This window comes from Larus michahellis, chromosome 2, assembly GCF_964199755.1.
Source record: "Larus michahellis chromosome 2, bLarMic1.1, whole genome shotgun sequence".
Taxonomy (NCBI): Eukaryota; Metazoa; Chordata; class Aves; order Charadriiformes; family Laridae; genus Larus; species Larus michahellis.
Genome location: NC_133897.1, coordinates 17,408,258 through 17,423,734, shown reverse-complemented (window position 1 = coordinate 17,423,734; position 15,477 = coordinate 17,408,258). Strand labels below are relative to the sequence as shown.

The window sequence follows — 15,477 nt, the reverse complement described above, 5'->3', positions numbered from 1 at the left end:
CACTGGTATTGATCCATTTTGTTCTGCGCTGTTGCACTACCATCCGGTTATTACTGGGCTCTGTCCGACTGGTGGTACTCAATCACTTCCATAGCCATATGTTTCATTTTTCCTTCTAATACAACCCAGAGGGCACAGTTGGATTATTCTTTCTTATTTATTCTTCCTTTGAAAACCCAGGTGCACTGTCTAGAGGAAAGTTGTGAAATCTAGTTGTTGTTGCTGTTGCTGGCACTTCCCCGACTCCTAGGATCACTTGGAATATTTAGCAAACACGTGTTATTTTTATGGATGCTGTTTTGGACAACAACTTGCAAGTGTTGTATTTGGCTGAAGAAATCACTGAGCAGATTTCTGCATAGAACCAGGGAGTAGAAATGACAAGGGAGCAATGTTGACATTTTTGGGATCTCTTGAATTCAGTCATTGTTTCCACATGCAATCATTCTTCTGAAGTGGACAGGAGTCTCTGAAGGCTGTACATGGTAGAAATACAGGTGTTCATGCAGTGCACGTGGGACGATGGTAGCTTTGGGAAGAAGGCAGCTAAACTGATCTCTTGTGGTTAATGGATACTAAATTTTGTTTTGTTACAAGAACTTCGTTATTGAACACAACAACGAATCTTGCGTTAAATGGCAACGACCGAAAATAAAATCATTGTGGAGTGAGGGCAGTATTGAAGCAAGAAGTAACTCCATTTGCAATCCATGCCACGTTCTTTTGGCAAATAAACAGATACATGGTTATTACGAATGCCATTGATTAGTAACAGATTTTAGCTGCTGCCTACATTGTTTTGCTGCTAGAAATGCCAGTGGTCAGTGTTTAAAGACTAACATATTTTGGAGGATCACCAAGAAAAAGTGTTCAGTTGCCCGCAGACTGCTTTTTGAGATGTTTGATTTTTAGCAAATAGATTGGTCTTTGGAAAGGCATAGAGGGTGATAGCATTTGCTCTTCTTAATGGGAAAAGAAAAATACCTGTAAAGGATCTCTTTAGTTGTTGCAATCATTCTTTTGGAGAAGCAAGGTAATCTAGCGGCAGTGGCATCAATAAAAGTAGCCCAAGTGGGATTTTATTGAGATGTGTGCTATTTTTGTTGCCTAAAAGAATAAATTATCACGATGAGTTTTTAATTTAAGAGATGATGAGAAAGCAATGCAAAATTAAATACTTGTTATATACATGTGCACAGATGCTGTATTTTAATTGCTTCTTATGGCTGAAAAATTTTCAGTCCTAATTGGAAGGTGATCCTTTACTAACATCTGAAGCGGTTCTCAATGTGGTCTTGTGGATTAAGTCCTGGGAGAGCTGCTTAAGAGCTGTGTCCTCTCAAATACGTCTTGAAGGCTTTACCAGTTGACTTAAAACCTGCTGGAATTTTGAGTCTCTTAAGTAACAGGGAAAAAAATTGCTAGTGGAAAAGCTACTCGATTGTATTCTAAATCTATCTTGGTGTTTGACAATTATGACTTGCTAGGAGTTGCAGTAAAGATAGTGGAAACGTGATTAGTGTATATTCTCCTAGCACGGTATCAGCTTAATCTGATAAACATAACTAAGGGCTTAAATTTATGTGGCTCAGTAATTAGTAAGCTATGGCTAAGTAGAAAATAGATATTAGAGAAAAGTTTAAATGTAATTTTTTCCATTTTCTGAAAGTCTAGGCAACAAGATGCAATTCTTTGCTTCAGTATGCTTTTCTACCTAATAAAAAACATGAAACCTATAGAGTGTCATTTCTCTTACTGTAGCAATTTAGATTCACATGAAAAGAACTAAACAAAAATCATCTTATTTTATCCGTCAGATGCGTCCTGCTATGTGTATCAATAGAAATGGGTTTTAGTTAAAAAAGGGGGGTGAGGGGGTGGTGGTTGTAAAGGTGCCAAGCAAGATCTTGGTAGTTTCCTTGCTTACTGTATCTTTTTGTTCAGAACAGCTGCTGCATGTTTTTAAAATGTGGCTTGAGGTAGAACTGGAGTCCAAAATGTAGACCAAGTGAACTGCTGCTACCTTGAAAACAAGCGAAATGGCTATATTCAAGAGAAAGCACGTATCTTGTGTTAGCTTGCTTACGGACACTGGAAACAAAGCTTTGCTCTTGTGATCAGGACAGTTTCCGAGGCTGCTGTTGATTTCAGGAGCACACAAGGCAGTATGCTCTGCCATCCCTAATAATACAACAGTTACGGAGGCTGGGAAAATATGAGGGACTATAGGAAGTGGTCAGGCTCGTCTGCTTTCCCTAAATAGCTTCCCCAATCATCATTGGAAATGTGGGCTGACCCAGGACTGCATTTTCTGTGTTCTCTGTTCTTCTGCAGGCCTGGCTTCTCCAAGTGCACTAACACCAGTAGCATCCCCTTTCAGTAACCGGCAGAAGTCTACCAAGCCCTTGGAAGGTAAGGAATAAAAATAGCTGAAATATGTTCAGGCTTTTTTACGTCCTGTCAATTAACAAGTTTTACTTTCTGGTTTGCTTAGAAATTGAAGCCAGGCCTGATATGCAATTGGAATCAGATATGAAACTTGACAAGCTGGAGTCGTTCTTGGGAAGGCTGAATAACAAAGGTTGGTAGAGTTACCAAAGATGGCAATGTATCCACTCTTCAACTTCAGTAAATTACTTAAAGTACCTCTTAGTTAAAATATCTGGTAACAGAAACTGAGTATTTCTTTGTTCAGAACGCATGTATTGGTCACACTGTTTATTTTTGTGATTCAGTCTTTGCTAAATTTTAACAAAAAAGCCTTCTGCTATTGTATTACAAATGTACAATAGAATAAATCACAAATGCCAAAATAACTTTCTTCCTTCTCTACGCATGATGTACATGTTCTTGAGAAGAAAATTTCTTAAAACCACACAGCCAGTCTGAACCATATTGCCATATACAGTGAAACAGGTTTAAATGTAGTTTAATCTTATTAAGGTCAAGATAGAACACTAAGCTGCTCCCAAGCACAATTCATTCACCTTCCTGCATTTTTGAAAACTCTCTGTAGCAGCTCATGCAGCTTCCTTGTACAGCTTGTTGGCTACTTATGAAGCTGTCTGGAGTTCTCTGGTGTCTCTATCTCATACGTCTGTCCTCCATTTGTAAGACAAAAATCCTTTTGTAATTTGCAGAGTGTCAAATATCATAAACAAACGTATTCACATTTCAGCAGAGGAGGCACTAGCATAGGATAACGATTGTGCCAAACTCACTATTCTGAAGCAGTGACTTTTCCACTTGTAGTTCTAGTAGATCTTTTCAAAGGAAGGAATTATATGATTGGAAGCAAGATGGAATATACAACTCCATAAAATGCTTATATTATCCATCAGAACAACTCATTTTTGATAGTGCCCAACTTTTTATTCGGACATATTTCCCAACCATTTTGCAATAAAGATTATTGCGTATGAGTAGCAGTTACAGTCAGTTTTCATCATTCTTTTCCAACAGACTTTTCTACCATCTCTCCTTCAAATTCCATTTTAAAAAAAGCAAACAACAAACACAAAAAAACACAAACGCCCACCACCCCAAAAAAAGCCCACCCCAACAACTACCAAGCAAGCCATGTTTACCTGTTCTAGAGTTGGAATCTAGTATGATTATTTATGGGGCACGTTGTTTTCTTTTTCCTGCAGTTGCTGGGATGCAAGAGACGGTGCTGACAGTTACAGGAAAATCTGTGAAAGAGGTGATGAAGCTGGATGATGATGAAACGTTTTCCAAATTTTATCGCCATGTGGATTTCCCTTCCTCCTCAGTGCCTTTGGACCTTGATGAGGACTTTGATGCCATCTTTGATCCTTATGCACCAAAGTGAGAAATTTTTTTTTCTTTTTATTTCCCCATTGTCTTGAATGCAGACGTAGGGGCAGTGATCAAAGTGCTCAACTTTAAGTCATCTTGTAGATACCTTATTACTGGGGTTGTCCATTTCTTCTACACATTTCTGAAATCACTCTTCGGCCTGAATCAAGGAACTGATCCTGATTTCCTAACAAATGTCATACCCAAACTCAAAGCAAATCTCTTGTCATTAGATGATTCTGACTAGGAAAATAACTGATGATTATTAACTCTGCTTGTTTTTCAGGTTAATATCTTCTGTAGCAGAGCACAAACGTGCAGTTAGGCCTACGCGCAGAGTCCAGTCCTCAAGAAACCCCCTGAAAATGCTGGCAGCAAGAGAAGATATTCTTCATGAATATACTGAACAAAGACTGAATGTTGCCTTCATGGAGTCAAAGCGAATGAAAGTAGAAAAAAGTAAGCTAATAGTATGATTTGTACAAGACACTGTCTTGCTATTTTAATTCAAAACAAAAAATCCCAACACAAAACCACAACTGAAGGAATGGAACATATTCTCTGAGAGGCAATAAATTGATTGAGGTATAAGGTTGAATGTAGGCTGTCTGGGAGGCCTGGAGGGGAAGGGCACGTGTGAATTCATCAAGGAAAGCCACCTACAGCAGCCTCCTGTGCATAGGTTTAATTATTTATATTTAGCACAGTCACTTTGTGCAGAAGGAGAGTGCCACTGCACCTGCAGGATGAGGAGATCAAGGAAAGCAGATCTAGCGTTATGTTATGCTGGAGGGGAGAGCTGGCAAGAATAGATAAAGTTTTGTTCAGGTACACTGGCCTCAATTTTGGGTTCCCGTTTTTTCTCAGAAACTGGGATTAGCCTTCTTGACTCCAAAAGATTAATTTCCATAAAGGATCGGTGCTCTGTGGCAAGGCTTTGTGTTTTACTTGTAACGTTGTTTCTTGTGACAACCAGACGGATGGCAAGAGACATTACTGTAAAATTTATTCAAAGGTTTTTCAAGTCACTTTTACCATTTTGGGTACAAGTTTTCCTTATTACATTGGAATAAAGGGAGATCCGCTTTAAACATCGTCTGTATTGATGAAACACTAATTATATGTATATGTTGTTGCCATTTGATGAAAAGCATTTCCCCGAGTTATGCATTCATCAAGTGCTTTGTCTTTAGTTGAGAAATAAGCAAAAGTAGCCAAGAATTTAGACTTCAAGTTTACAGTAAAACATGACTAATACTTTGAAATATAAGTAACTGTTGCATCACAGTGGCTGAGACAAATTCGAAGGGAATTTCAGGTAATTAGCCTTGGCTACTCTGCTTTTATCATTAATCAATTATAAGGCACTGAAGATCTACACACTACTTCAAAAAACATTGGGTAAGACATGTTTCCTAGCAAAGTTTGTATTTCTGCCAAATAATATAATTCTGACAGTTTACTCTTGGATGATATCTAGAAACTTTGGTACTACTAAACCCACAAAGCTTTTGGGCTAGTAGTTAATCTGAGTTCAAACTGGTTTGCTGTTGCTATTGAGAAAAACTGGAAATAATGATGGGGGTAATTTTTATTTTTTTTTTTTTTAATGCAACAACCAGTTCTTTTATAATTTTGTCCTTTCTTTGTTGTTTTTCTTTTTTGTGTGTGCGTGTGTTTTGTCTCCTACTACTTATGTACAAGTGTCTACAAACTCAAATTTCTCAGAAGTAGCACTTGCTGGCTTGGCAAGCAAAGAGAACTTCAGCAACGTTAGCCTGCGGAGTGTTAATTTAACAGAGCAAAACTCTAACAACAGTGCTGTGCCATACAAGAAGCTGATGCTGCTGCAAATTAAAGGTATGCTGGAACTGCTTTTACTTTCCATATGTAATAGGCAGATTGTAACATATGGGAGTTGCTACCGCAGTTGGATGCTTAGCTTGTTCTAGATCTCCAGCTCAAGGTTTACATCCAAAACCTAAGAAAATAAGTGACAGCTCTGTGACAAAAACCTTACAAATAGGTTTGCATTGTGGCCACTGGTGTGTGTTTTCCAAGGAGAAAACAGAATATTTCAGGAATTCTATCCATCCCCTGTGGAAACTTTTGAACTGTCCCATTCTTCCAGTGCTCAGTGTAACTTGGAAGTGACATGACAGTGTTCTTGCTCCTCTTCCCCTTACAGTGCGTAGTAATGCATCTGATTCTGCAAAATAATAGCTACCTTTTTTGCAAAGTAAAATTCTTAAAACTTTTTACTGCCTACAGAAACTGTGCAATAGCTTCACTTAAGCAAATGTAAAGGATTCTGGAATTTGGCTGTTGTCTGCCATTTACTTAATTTGTTTCTTTCCAGAAGGACAAAAAGTTGTTAAAGCAAGAACAGTAAATAATAGAAATATTAGTTGATAGGAGACAATGGGTTTTTTGCTTCCTGTGAGTAAATCCTTTTTCCACAATAGTAGTCTTTTAATTTTTCCTTAACAGTCTGTTTCCATATATTTTGCTAAATGTGCTGGGATTGTTTGTATTTCGTTCAAAACAAATTAGATCTTGGCATTTGATAGCAGTAGTCAAAGGAATATAATTAGCTTTGTTTTCTCCTTAGGAAGAAGACATGTTCAAACAAGATTAGTTGAACCAAGGGCCTCGTCACTGAATAGCGGAGACTGTTTCCTGTTGTTAACTCCACATTTATGTTTCTTATGGGTAGGAGAGTTTGCAAATGTCATAGAAAAAGCAAAGGTTAGTACTAGTTGTTTTTTTTATTATTTATTTGTAGAACTGTCACAGCATGTGTCTTTGATGTAATTGAGCCTTGGTGCCAGTTGTCTTGAAAAGTGGCATTTAACTGATAGTCAGTGACAGGTAGATCTGCAGGATTCCTGTAAACATGTTTTAGCCTGTGCAGTGAATGAAAGCTGACACAGGAGTGTGTGGGTTGTGAAGCTGCAAGAGAAAAGAGGATATCCTCAGGAAACAGATTTGCACTCAAACAAAAAATAGTCTGAATTGCAGGATGTCCTTTTTATTCCCAAGTTCATGAAGATCAAGTCTTGTTTTAAGGCAAATGAAAGAATGAATGTATTTCTGTAACATTTTCTCTAGTGTCTGTTTGTTTAATGCAACAAATAACCATTTCTCCTGCTATTTGCTCTGTTATATCTTATCTACTTTTGCCTTTTCTCTGAACAAGATATGCACAAGTGTTCCAAAGACTTAAGCAATCCTGTTCAGATAACTGTTAATCTCTTAGGCTTCAGAACTTGCAACTTTAATTCAGACAAAGAGGGAACTTGGTTGTAGAGCTTCTTACATACAGACTATAGAAGAAGGAATAAATACCCATACCCATGCAGCCAAAGACTTCTGGAAACTCCTTGGCGGACAGACAAATTACCAGTGTAAGCATTCTTACAGTATCTGATGTTTTATCACAGTAAAATAGTTGAGTATGTTCTCTTTAGTAAAGATAGTGGATGTTACAATTTTTTATTATTTTTGACAATCTTTTCCTTAAGCTGCTGGAAGTCCTGAAGAGGATGAAATGTATGAAGCTGCAATAATAGAAACAAATTGCATTTACCGTCTTGTAGAAGATAAACTCATTCCTGAGGATGACTACTGGGGAAAGGTGCCAAAATGTACCCTGCTACAACCAAAAGAGGTATGGTGCCACTTACCGCTCCTGTGGCAAGTGCAGGAACATACAGCTGATAACGACTGTCAGTAACTGCAAATGCTCATGGAGAAGGTTACTGAAAATTGGGTCCTCTGTGTTTCTGAAAAGCTTCTGAACGCTTTGCTGTCTAGTGTGCTGCAGATCTCAAGAAATTAGATCCTGTTATCTTTAAAGTGAAATACTATTTTAGGAAGTGTAAATCGTTTGTCAACGGTGACTCACTCCAACATCATGAAGTGCAAAACAGGTAGCACTTGGGAAAAACAAAACAAAATAAAAACTTGTTTTCCTTTTCAAGCATTTTTATTTCTAGCCTTAGCAGATTCTTCCCTTTCAAACAACCATTCCACCCACCTAAGTAGGAATGAGAGCAGATTTCCAAAATAAAGACAGGATGCATTTTCTTGAAAGTACTCAAGTTGCTGCCTGTTTGCTGAGCCAGTTTTCCCACGCTGTGTGTTCTGTCAGCCTTGCCCAGCTGCAGGACGAAGCTTAGGTCTAAGTGTCAGTGAAAGCTGCTGTCACCAGGCAGTAGTCAGGCATGCAACAGAATCAAGTTTTCAGTAATAAGAGCTCTCTAATCTGCTAGTGACTTAGCCACCACCTAAAGATACACCTCATAGCATTCCAGTCGTCCTCAACAATTAGACATCACTGCCCTGGCCTTACTTGCATCGCAGTGCTAGTTGTTAGTGTCACTGCAGAAACTCAGATATTTGGAGGAGTTTGTGCTCAACGCACTGCCAGCTTGCAGCACTAGGAAACTGGAGGATCAGGGTATCACCTATCCTAATGGTAGGTTGTTTTTTTGTTTTGGTTTGGTTTTTAGGTGCTGGTGTTTGATTTTGGCAGTGAAGTATATGTATGGCATGGAAAGGAAGTTACTTTAGCACAAAGAAAAGTGGCATTCCAGTTGGCAAAACACCTGTGGAATGGCACCTTTGATTACTCCAATTGTGACATAAATCCTCTGGACCCAGGAGAATGCAATCCCCTCATACCCAGGTATCAAAAATCGAGTTTAGTCTCATTGCGGAAACTTAGTTTTCTTGCCCTTATTTCACAGTGTTTAATTTGATTCTGTTTCTTTTGTTCCCTTGTACAGAAAGGGACAAGGACGCCCAGACTGGGCTGTGTTTGGCAGACTCACAGAACATAACGAGACCATACTGTTCAAAGAAAAATTTCTTGATTGGACAGAGCTGAAGAAACTCAATGAGAAGAATTCTAGTGAATCTCTTCACCAGAAGGTGCATATAAGCATGCTAGGTATTTCAAACTAGATGATCTAGCTGGGATGAAAGCCAGAGAAGCTTGTTCTCAAGGATCCAGAGCTCTTTCTTTATCTTGCGGGCTTTGACCTAGGGGGTCAGAACATCACCACCTACATTGAGCCCACAGAGTTGCTTTATGTGAGTGCTGTGCCGCTCAATGAATACTGCCAAGGTGGCTTTGACAAGGCATCAAATTATGACAAGATACCAAAGTACTGAAATATACAGGAGTCAAACTGTTTGAGTGGAACTGTGGGGTAAGAAGAAAAAAAGCTATGCTCAAAGAAATCTCTCCTGTGTTTTTTTGACAGGAAGAACCCAGATCTGAGACTAAACCATATGATGTCATGCTAATGGTAGCTGTGCCCCAAACAACTGTAGGCACAGTCTTGGATGGAATGAATATTGGCCGGGGCTATGGACTTGTAGAAGGAGAAGACGGGAGGCAGTTTGAAATTATCACTGCTTCCGTGGATGTCTGGCACATCCTGGAATTCGATTATAGTAGACTGCCTAAGCAAAGCATAGGGCAGTTCCATGAGGGAGACACATATGTGGTGAAGTGGAAGTACATGGTGAGCACTACAGGTTAGTGAACAATTCCATTTCATCCTGCTGAAGCTTGGAGAAGTGCAGCTAAAACTGCTTCTGTTAGTGGTGAGATCCAGACCTAGACTTCCTTGGATGTGAAACTGTTATAAAGGTTAGAAATGCTAATTTAACCTTCCTAGGCCATTAAGCAGCAGAACTTATTATTGTATTTTGTTTAAAAGAAAGCATTAAAAAAAAAGCTTTAGTTATTTTTCATACATCAAATGTAATACTGTCCATTTTTCCTTTTACCCAACAGCGGTGTTGTATGTGTTCACAGGACAGCTCATTAAACCATAATTGTGCCCACAGCTTAACACCAAAATAACTGCTGGACTAATGACAGTAGACTCAATGTCTTGCAAGAGAGATAGGCTTAGCAACAAGGAAAGCCTTTGCTGGGTAATGGAGAACAGTAACAATGACAGGAAAAGCTCTTGCCATCTCATTCCCCTTGCTGTCCTTTTTGCTGTTTCTGGAAACCATTTGCGATAGGTTTCAGTCTCAAGTGGAAACCTTGAGCAGTGTTCTGAGAAAGAGCCTGAGAGCAGGTAAATGTTGAGAATCAGTCATCTCAGTATGCTCATTGGAACTCTCCCTTTTGGCATTAAAATAAGAATAGGTGGCTTTTGTGGTAAGTAAAACAGTCTAAAAATTATTGTTCCAAGTAGCAAAATATTAAAATTTGTTGAAAGCAGTATAACAGCTATACAGCGCCAGGCTTTTAGCCAAAATTGTAGGTAGGTCTTATTCAGGATCATTGAGTTCAGATACTGGCAAATCCAAGAAAAATACAAAGCCTTTGTAAGCCTTGGGAGAAGTGGGTAACACTAATACTGAACTGTAAACAGACTCCTAGTCCCAATGGATGAAAATGTTTTCCATCACTCCAAAACAGAATAAATTTTTATGTAGGAAGCAGTACTTCTATAGGCTGGATTTACAGGTAGGAATGAAACCCATAAATTTTAGAAGTGACTAGTGGTTTGAATATTCTCAACTGGAAGAAAACGGGATGCTTTCTCCTAAGTATTTCAGTTGGATGCTGCTCAGCACTGCTGAAATCAAGGCAGAAGTTCTAATATTTTTTTAAGAACCTGGTTTAAAGGTCTTGGAATTTTTTTTAAATCTTTGGTTTAATTATATCTGTTTATTCAGTATTCACTGGAAAGGGTGAAATATTCCATAACCGGTTGTATTGTTAAACTTCCCTTGCTGTGAACATTATTTGCCTATTCTAACAACTAAATACTGAACCTTTAAAAAAAAAAAAAAAAAAAAAAAAAGAGTTGCTGCTAACCCACTTCCCAGACCAACATGAAATAGTGAGTTAATTTTAAAAAATAAATAAATAAAACTTGCCCAATCCTAACTTTTTAGGACTGCAAAATACTGCTTTGGTGTTCTTTTGTTATGGAGTTTTCCTTTCTAATATCACTTTACCAAGAGAGACTCTTCCTTTACGCCTGTAGCTTTCTCAACTGTTGCTGTTTCCAGTATCACTCAGCAGCCAGCTACTCTCCTGCTGCCAAAGAACAGTGTGTAATGTGGAAAATGAGCCATAATGCACTCTTCTGGTAGTATGGCTGGACGTACCATTTCACATGCAAATTGGCTCAAGTGATGCCAGTTATTTTTCTCCAGATAGTACCAGTTCTTTGTACATCTCTTCCTCTGGCCAACACAGGCATCTCTGCCTGTGGGCTTGCATCCACCAGCTGAGACAATGCCAACTTTGCACGGGGACATACTGGCTTGGAGACCCTAATGTTCCTCCAATTGGACATTTTATCTTTCCTGTTCTGGACAGGATAGTGCTGAGCTGGCAGATGAGATTAAACCACGTGCTGTTTAAACCTATAGCCAGACTACTTAATCTTCAGCATGTGCTTTCTGTTTTGCAGTTGGAAGCAGGCAAAAAGGAGAGCAACAAGTAAGGGCTGTTGGAAAAGAGAAATGCGTGTATTTCTTTTGGCAAGGAAGGCATTCCACAGTGAGTGAGAAAGGGACCTCCGCACTGATGACGGTGGAACTTGATGAAGAGAGAGGAGCACAGGTGAGCTTCCTGCAGACATAGGCGGCAGTCCTGGTCAGACTTGTCTGCCCAAGTAGCCACTAATGGTAAATGCAGATTATCTTTTTTGCCTCCTTTCTTTCTTGGTGTTCTTGCCAGTACAAATAGCCAGACCTCAAAATTACTTTTCCCTTTATTCCAACTTCCAGAGACACATAAACTCCTTTATGGATTGTCATTCCCAAATCCCCCTTCTAAAGATGATATTTCTGAGAATGGCTGAAGAAGAATGTCTTCTCTCCTCTCCCTGCAGATATAGGTGAAGCACAGTTAAACAAATTTGTGCCTTCCTTTCTATACATGTTCAGTAACAGGACTGTCTTCTTAGTGCTGAGAACAGGAGAAGCACTTTCTGCCAGGCCAAGGCGTGAAAATTTGAAATTTTCAATTTGTTTACTCTGTAATTCTGGAGTAGATCACTTGTTTTGCAGAGATTCTAGCAACTGCAGAGACAGCTCAGAGGACAGGCTAGCTTGCTTTGTCTTTAGGCAGCGTTAGGCTTTGCTGTGGCTTAAGTGTTACCAGCACACAAGAAGGGAGGTTTAAAGTTAGTTTCTGTACCTTGATAATGCTGTAATTAGTGTTTTAATAGCAGTGTAGACATGACCAGTAAGGCAGGAGTTCACAGAGGAGATATACAAATACACTTGACCCAGAGTGTGTCAACATAGCTGATTTAACAATTGACTATATCAGTTTCATAATCAAAATATGATGTTTAATGAGCAAAGGACACGCATATTGTCACATAAACCAGTTTACAGCAAATTGTGAACCTACTTCAGTTCCTACAGCATCTCATAATAATTTCAAAGAATATCAGGCAAGATGGCCCAGCCCTGTAAAAAATTAAAATAATGGTTAGTTTAAAACAATTGAAATTAAATTTTATTTGCTATTCCTTTCCCTCTGAAACTCTTAATTGTTGGATTCCAGCTAGAGGTTTCTTTTAATATGCGGGTCACATATGAAACCCATTGCATGCTGATACATATGCTAATTTAACCAATAGTCAGCAGTTGTGAAGTACAAGGAAAGCCAGCTTCGTGGGTGGCCATAACTATATAATTTTTAATAATCCATAGAGACTAGCTTTCCTGAGTCTGTATAGTTGCTTCGTTTTTTTAATGAAGAGTGGTGCTTTCAATTTCCAGGTACAAGTGCTTCAAGGGAAAGAACCACCATGCTTCCTGCAGTGCTTCCAAGGAGGGATGATTGTGCATGCTGGAAGAAGGGAAGAGGAAGAAGAAAATGCACAAAGTAAATTACTGTTAGTTTAGAGCTTCTGCCCCCAAATTCTTTTCTAACTATTGTGAAGTGCTTGGAGTTCAGTCTCAACTACCATACTCTGTAAAAAAAAAAAAAAAAAAAAAAAAAAAAAAAAAAAAAAAAAAAAGGAAATGAATGCCATGAAACCCCTGACACAGCTTTGCAGTGCGTTGTGCTAAGGTAGTTTATTTCTTCTTTGAGCTTAGAATGGATTTTGTCGCTCTAGAGCAAGCTGACTTTATTGTATTGATACGCATATAAATTGTTCTAATTCATTTTTCATTATGCAAAGTGCGTGTTTGCTTTAAAATACGTTCTTTTCTACATAGTCTGGACAAAAGACTATTTTTATGAGCAGTTCTCCTGCTCCAAGGAGAACTCTAAGCTTTTGTTATCCATGCATTACTTTTTGCAACATACTCCTTGAATGCTGCAGTCAAAGTAGGGGAATTTCAATGCAGCTGTAACTTGAAAATGTCCCAGTTCACATCTGAATGTGATCTCCTGTGCCTAAGGTGCACAGGGGAAAAGGAGCTGAATAGAAGGACTACTGTGTTTGTTTCCTGTTTTTTTTTCCCCCGGCATGAAACAGAGGAGAAACTTGACTCTTTCGCTCTGTTAAGCTCTTCAGCTCTTAACACAGTAGACCTGACTCTTCAAGTCAGTCTCATAGCAAGGTTTCATAAGGCATTTTTTTGGTAATGGGGTTTCTTAAGTAGCGTTAGCCACACCTGATGCTTAGCTAGTTTAATCTGTGACATTATAGGCATGCAATATGTGAAATTCATCCAGAAAGAGAACAGCTGTTCCAGAGCAGAGGTCTTGAATTTTCAGTCCCATGCGACTGTATAATACTGCTGCACTGTTCCTGTTTGCTGCAGGTGACTGGAGGCTATATTGCGTGCGAGGAGAAGTTCCCAATGAAGGAAACTTGCTTGAAGTAGCATGTCATTGCAGCAGCCTGCGTTCCCGGACATCCATGATTGTCCTCAATATAAATAAAGCTCTTATCTACCTGTGGCATGGCTGCAAAGCACAATCTCACACCAAGGATGTAGGAAGAACAGCAGCCAATAAAATAAAAGAACAGTGAGTGTCTGACCTATATTTTGGAGGAGTTTATACAGGCTACCAGCTTAATTAAAATAATCAGTCTCAAAGAAATGTTGACATAAATAAGCTGTCCTCTCAGTACAACTGCAACATGTGCATGCTTGGTAAGGAGGAGGAATGACGGGTAGTTGATTTGGTGGAGTGGGGAAAACACATGTTCTCTAATCACTTTCACTTAAAGTCAAATGCACTTACTCTTCCTAATGTACTAATTACAGTTGCAAAAAAACCAGTCTTTTTCCATTTGGAGGGAGATGCTCAATATCTGAATAGCAAACTAAATCCCAGTTGATAGGAGGATTAGAATCAAGCCTTGTGAATAAGGAAGAGGAAATGAATTTGGGAAAGCATGCAAGAAGACAGCAGTAGTTACAAAAACAGGCAGTGAGAATCCCTACCTGAGAGCTTATGCGAGCAGCTCCTCCACCCTCGGTATGTGATCAGAAATGGTATGAGAATCTTTGCTGAAATTCCATATCTTGTTTATTGATAATTTTTGACATAATTTTCAGAAAGCCTGTGTTGACGCGAAGCGTGCAACAAGCCTATAGGGTGCTTTTGGTTTCTAATAATGCGAGTGGCCAGTAGGTTTGTGTTAGCTGTGTTCAGGGCAGGAAAGATGGATTCACTCTCTTTGTGTTTTGTAGGTGTCCGCTGGAGGCAGGGCTGCACAGCAGCAGCAAGGTGACAATACATGAATGTGATGAAGGGTCAGAGCCCTTGGGATTCTGGGACGCATTAGGAAGGAGAGATCGAAAGGCCTATGATTGCATGTTGCAAGGTAGACCTACATTCCTGGATTTGGCACTCACATTTTACTCTACTGGTCTACGGTACTGTGAGATTTAATGTAAAGCTTTTGAAGAACTTGGTAGTTGATATGATCCCTTCAGAGAGATGCTTCCAAAAATCCACTATGTAATACTGTTCTATAAGGAAATTGCTGGAAAACAAAAGTGTTTCATTTTGTTCTCTCCCCCTTCTGCAGCCCCTCTATATTCATGCAGCACAGGGCAACAGTTAACACTGTTACCAACACATTTTGCTTCTCTTCTGAAGGGATTTAGGAGGCAGTTCTGCACGCATTCTTGTCCAGTCTTTGCTTTGAGACTGCCAACAAAGGTAGCAAGGGGATTGATTTACCAAGTGGAAAATTTTTCAGCTAAAAAGTAAACTCTGAGACGGGCTTGCTTCACTTAAGCTGCAAAACAGCCAGTTATGAAACGGCTGATAGTAACTAGCCAGGATCAGATTCAGATTGATGGCAGCCAACTTTCGAGCTCAAGTTCTTCACAGCTGTTGCTAGTCCCCCAAGACATCTGGTCATCTCTTGATTTTTAAAAAATCAGAGAATTTACAGTCACTCTAAAAGTTGATTATTTTTTTTTGTTTTTATTTTTTTACATTCATCTCTGACATTTTCTATAGGAAATCTTCTTAATTTTTGTTCTTTAAAGATCCCGGAAAGTTTAATTTCACCCCCCGCCTGTTCAGCCTCAGTAGTTCATCAGGAGAATTCTCAGCCACAGAGTATGTTTACCCTTCAAGAGACCCTGCGGTCATCAATTCCATGCCATTCTTGCAAGAGGATCTTTACACTGCCCCACAGCCAGGTATATGCTTTAAAATACTTAAGTAACAAGAAAACAGAT

General features: G+C 39.1%; 1 protein-coding gene across 45 annotated transcripts in view; it reads left to right on the top strand.

The window, feature by feature from the left end:
* SVIL (supervillin) overlaps nucleotides 1-15,477 on the top strand; it is a 141,632-nt gene that overhangs the window by 119,076 nt on the left and 7,079 nt on the right. For all 45 annotated transcript variants that reach the window (XM_074574349.1, XM_074574365.1, XM_074574364.1 and 42 more), the window contains 16 exons: nucleotides 2,335-2,412; nucleotides 2,495-2,581; nucleotides 3,651-3,828; nucleotides 4,106-4,278; nucleotides 5,524-5,679; nucleotides 6,431-6,567; nucleotides 7,079-7,226; nucleotides 7,344-7,489; nucleotides 8,334-8,509; nucleotides 8,610-8,754; nucleotides 9,090-9,366; nucleotides 11,274-11,425; nucleotides 12,598-12,703; nucleotides 13,594-13,801; nucleotides 14,473-14,606; nucleotides 15,283-15,438. In XM_074574349.1, coding sequence (XP_074430450.1) covers nucleotides 2,335-2,412; nucleotides 2,495-2,581; nucleotides 3,651-3,828; nucleotides 4,106-4,278; nucleotides 5,524-5,679; nucleotides 6,431-6,567; nucleotides 7,079-7,226; nucleotides 7,344-7,489; nucleotides 8,334-8,509; nucleotides 8,610-8,754; nucleotides 9,090-9,366; nucleotides 11,274-11,425; nucleotides 12,598-12,703; nucleotides 13,594-13,801; nucleotides 14,473-14,606; nucleotides 15,283-15,438 — 2,457 coding nt within the window. The remainder of the gene's footprint in view (nucleotides 1-2,334; nucleotides 2,413-2,494; nucleotides 2,582-3,650; nucleotides 3,829-4,105; nucleotides 4,279-5,523; nucleotides 5,680-6,430; nucleotides 6,568-7,078; nucleotides 7,227-7,343; nucleotides 7,490-8,333; nucleotides 8,510-8,609; nucleotides 8,755-9,089; nucleotides 9,367-11,273; nucleotides 11,426-12,597; nucleotides 12,704-13,593; nucleotides 13,802-14,472; nucleotides 14,607-15,282; nucleotides 15,439-15,477) is intronic.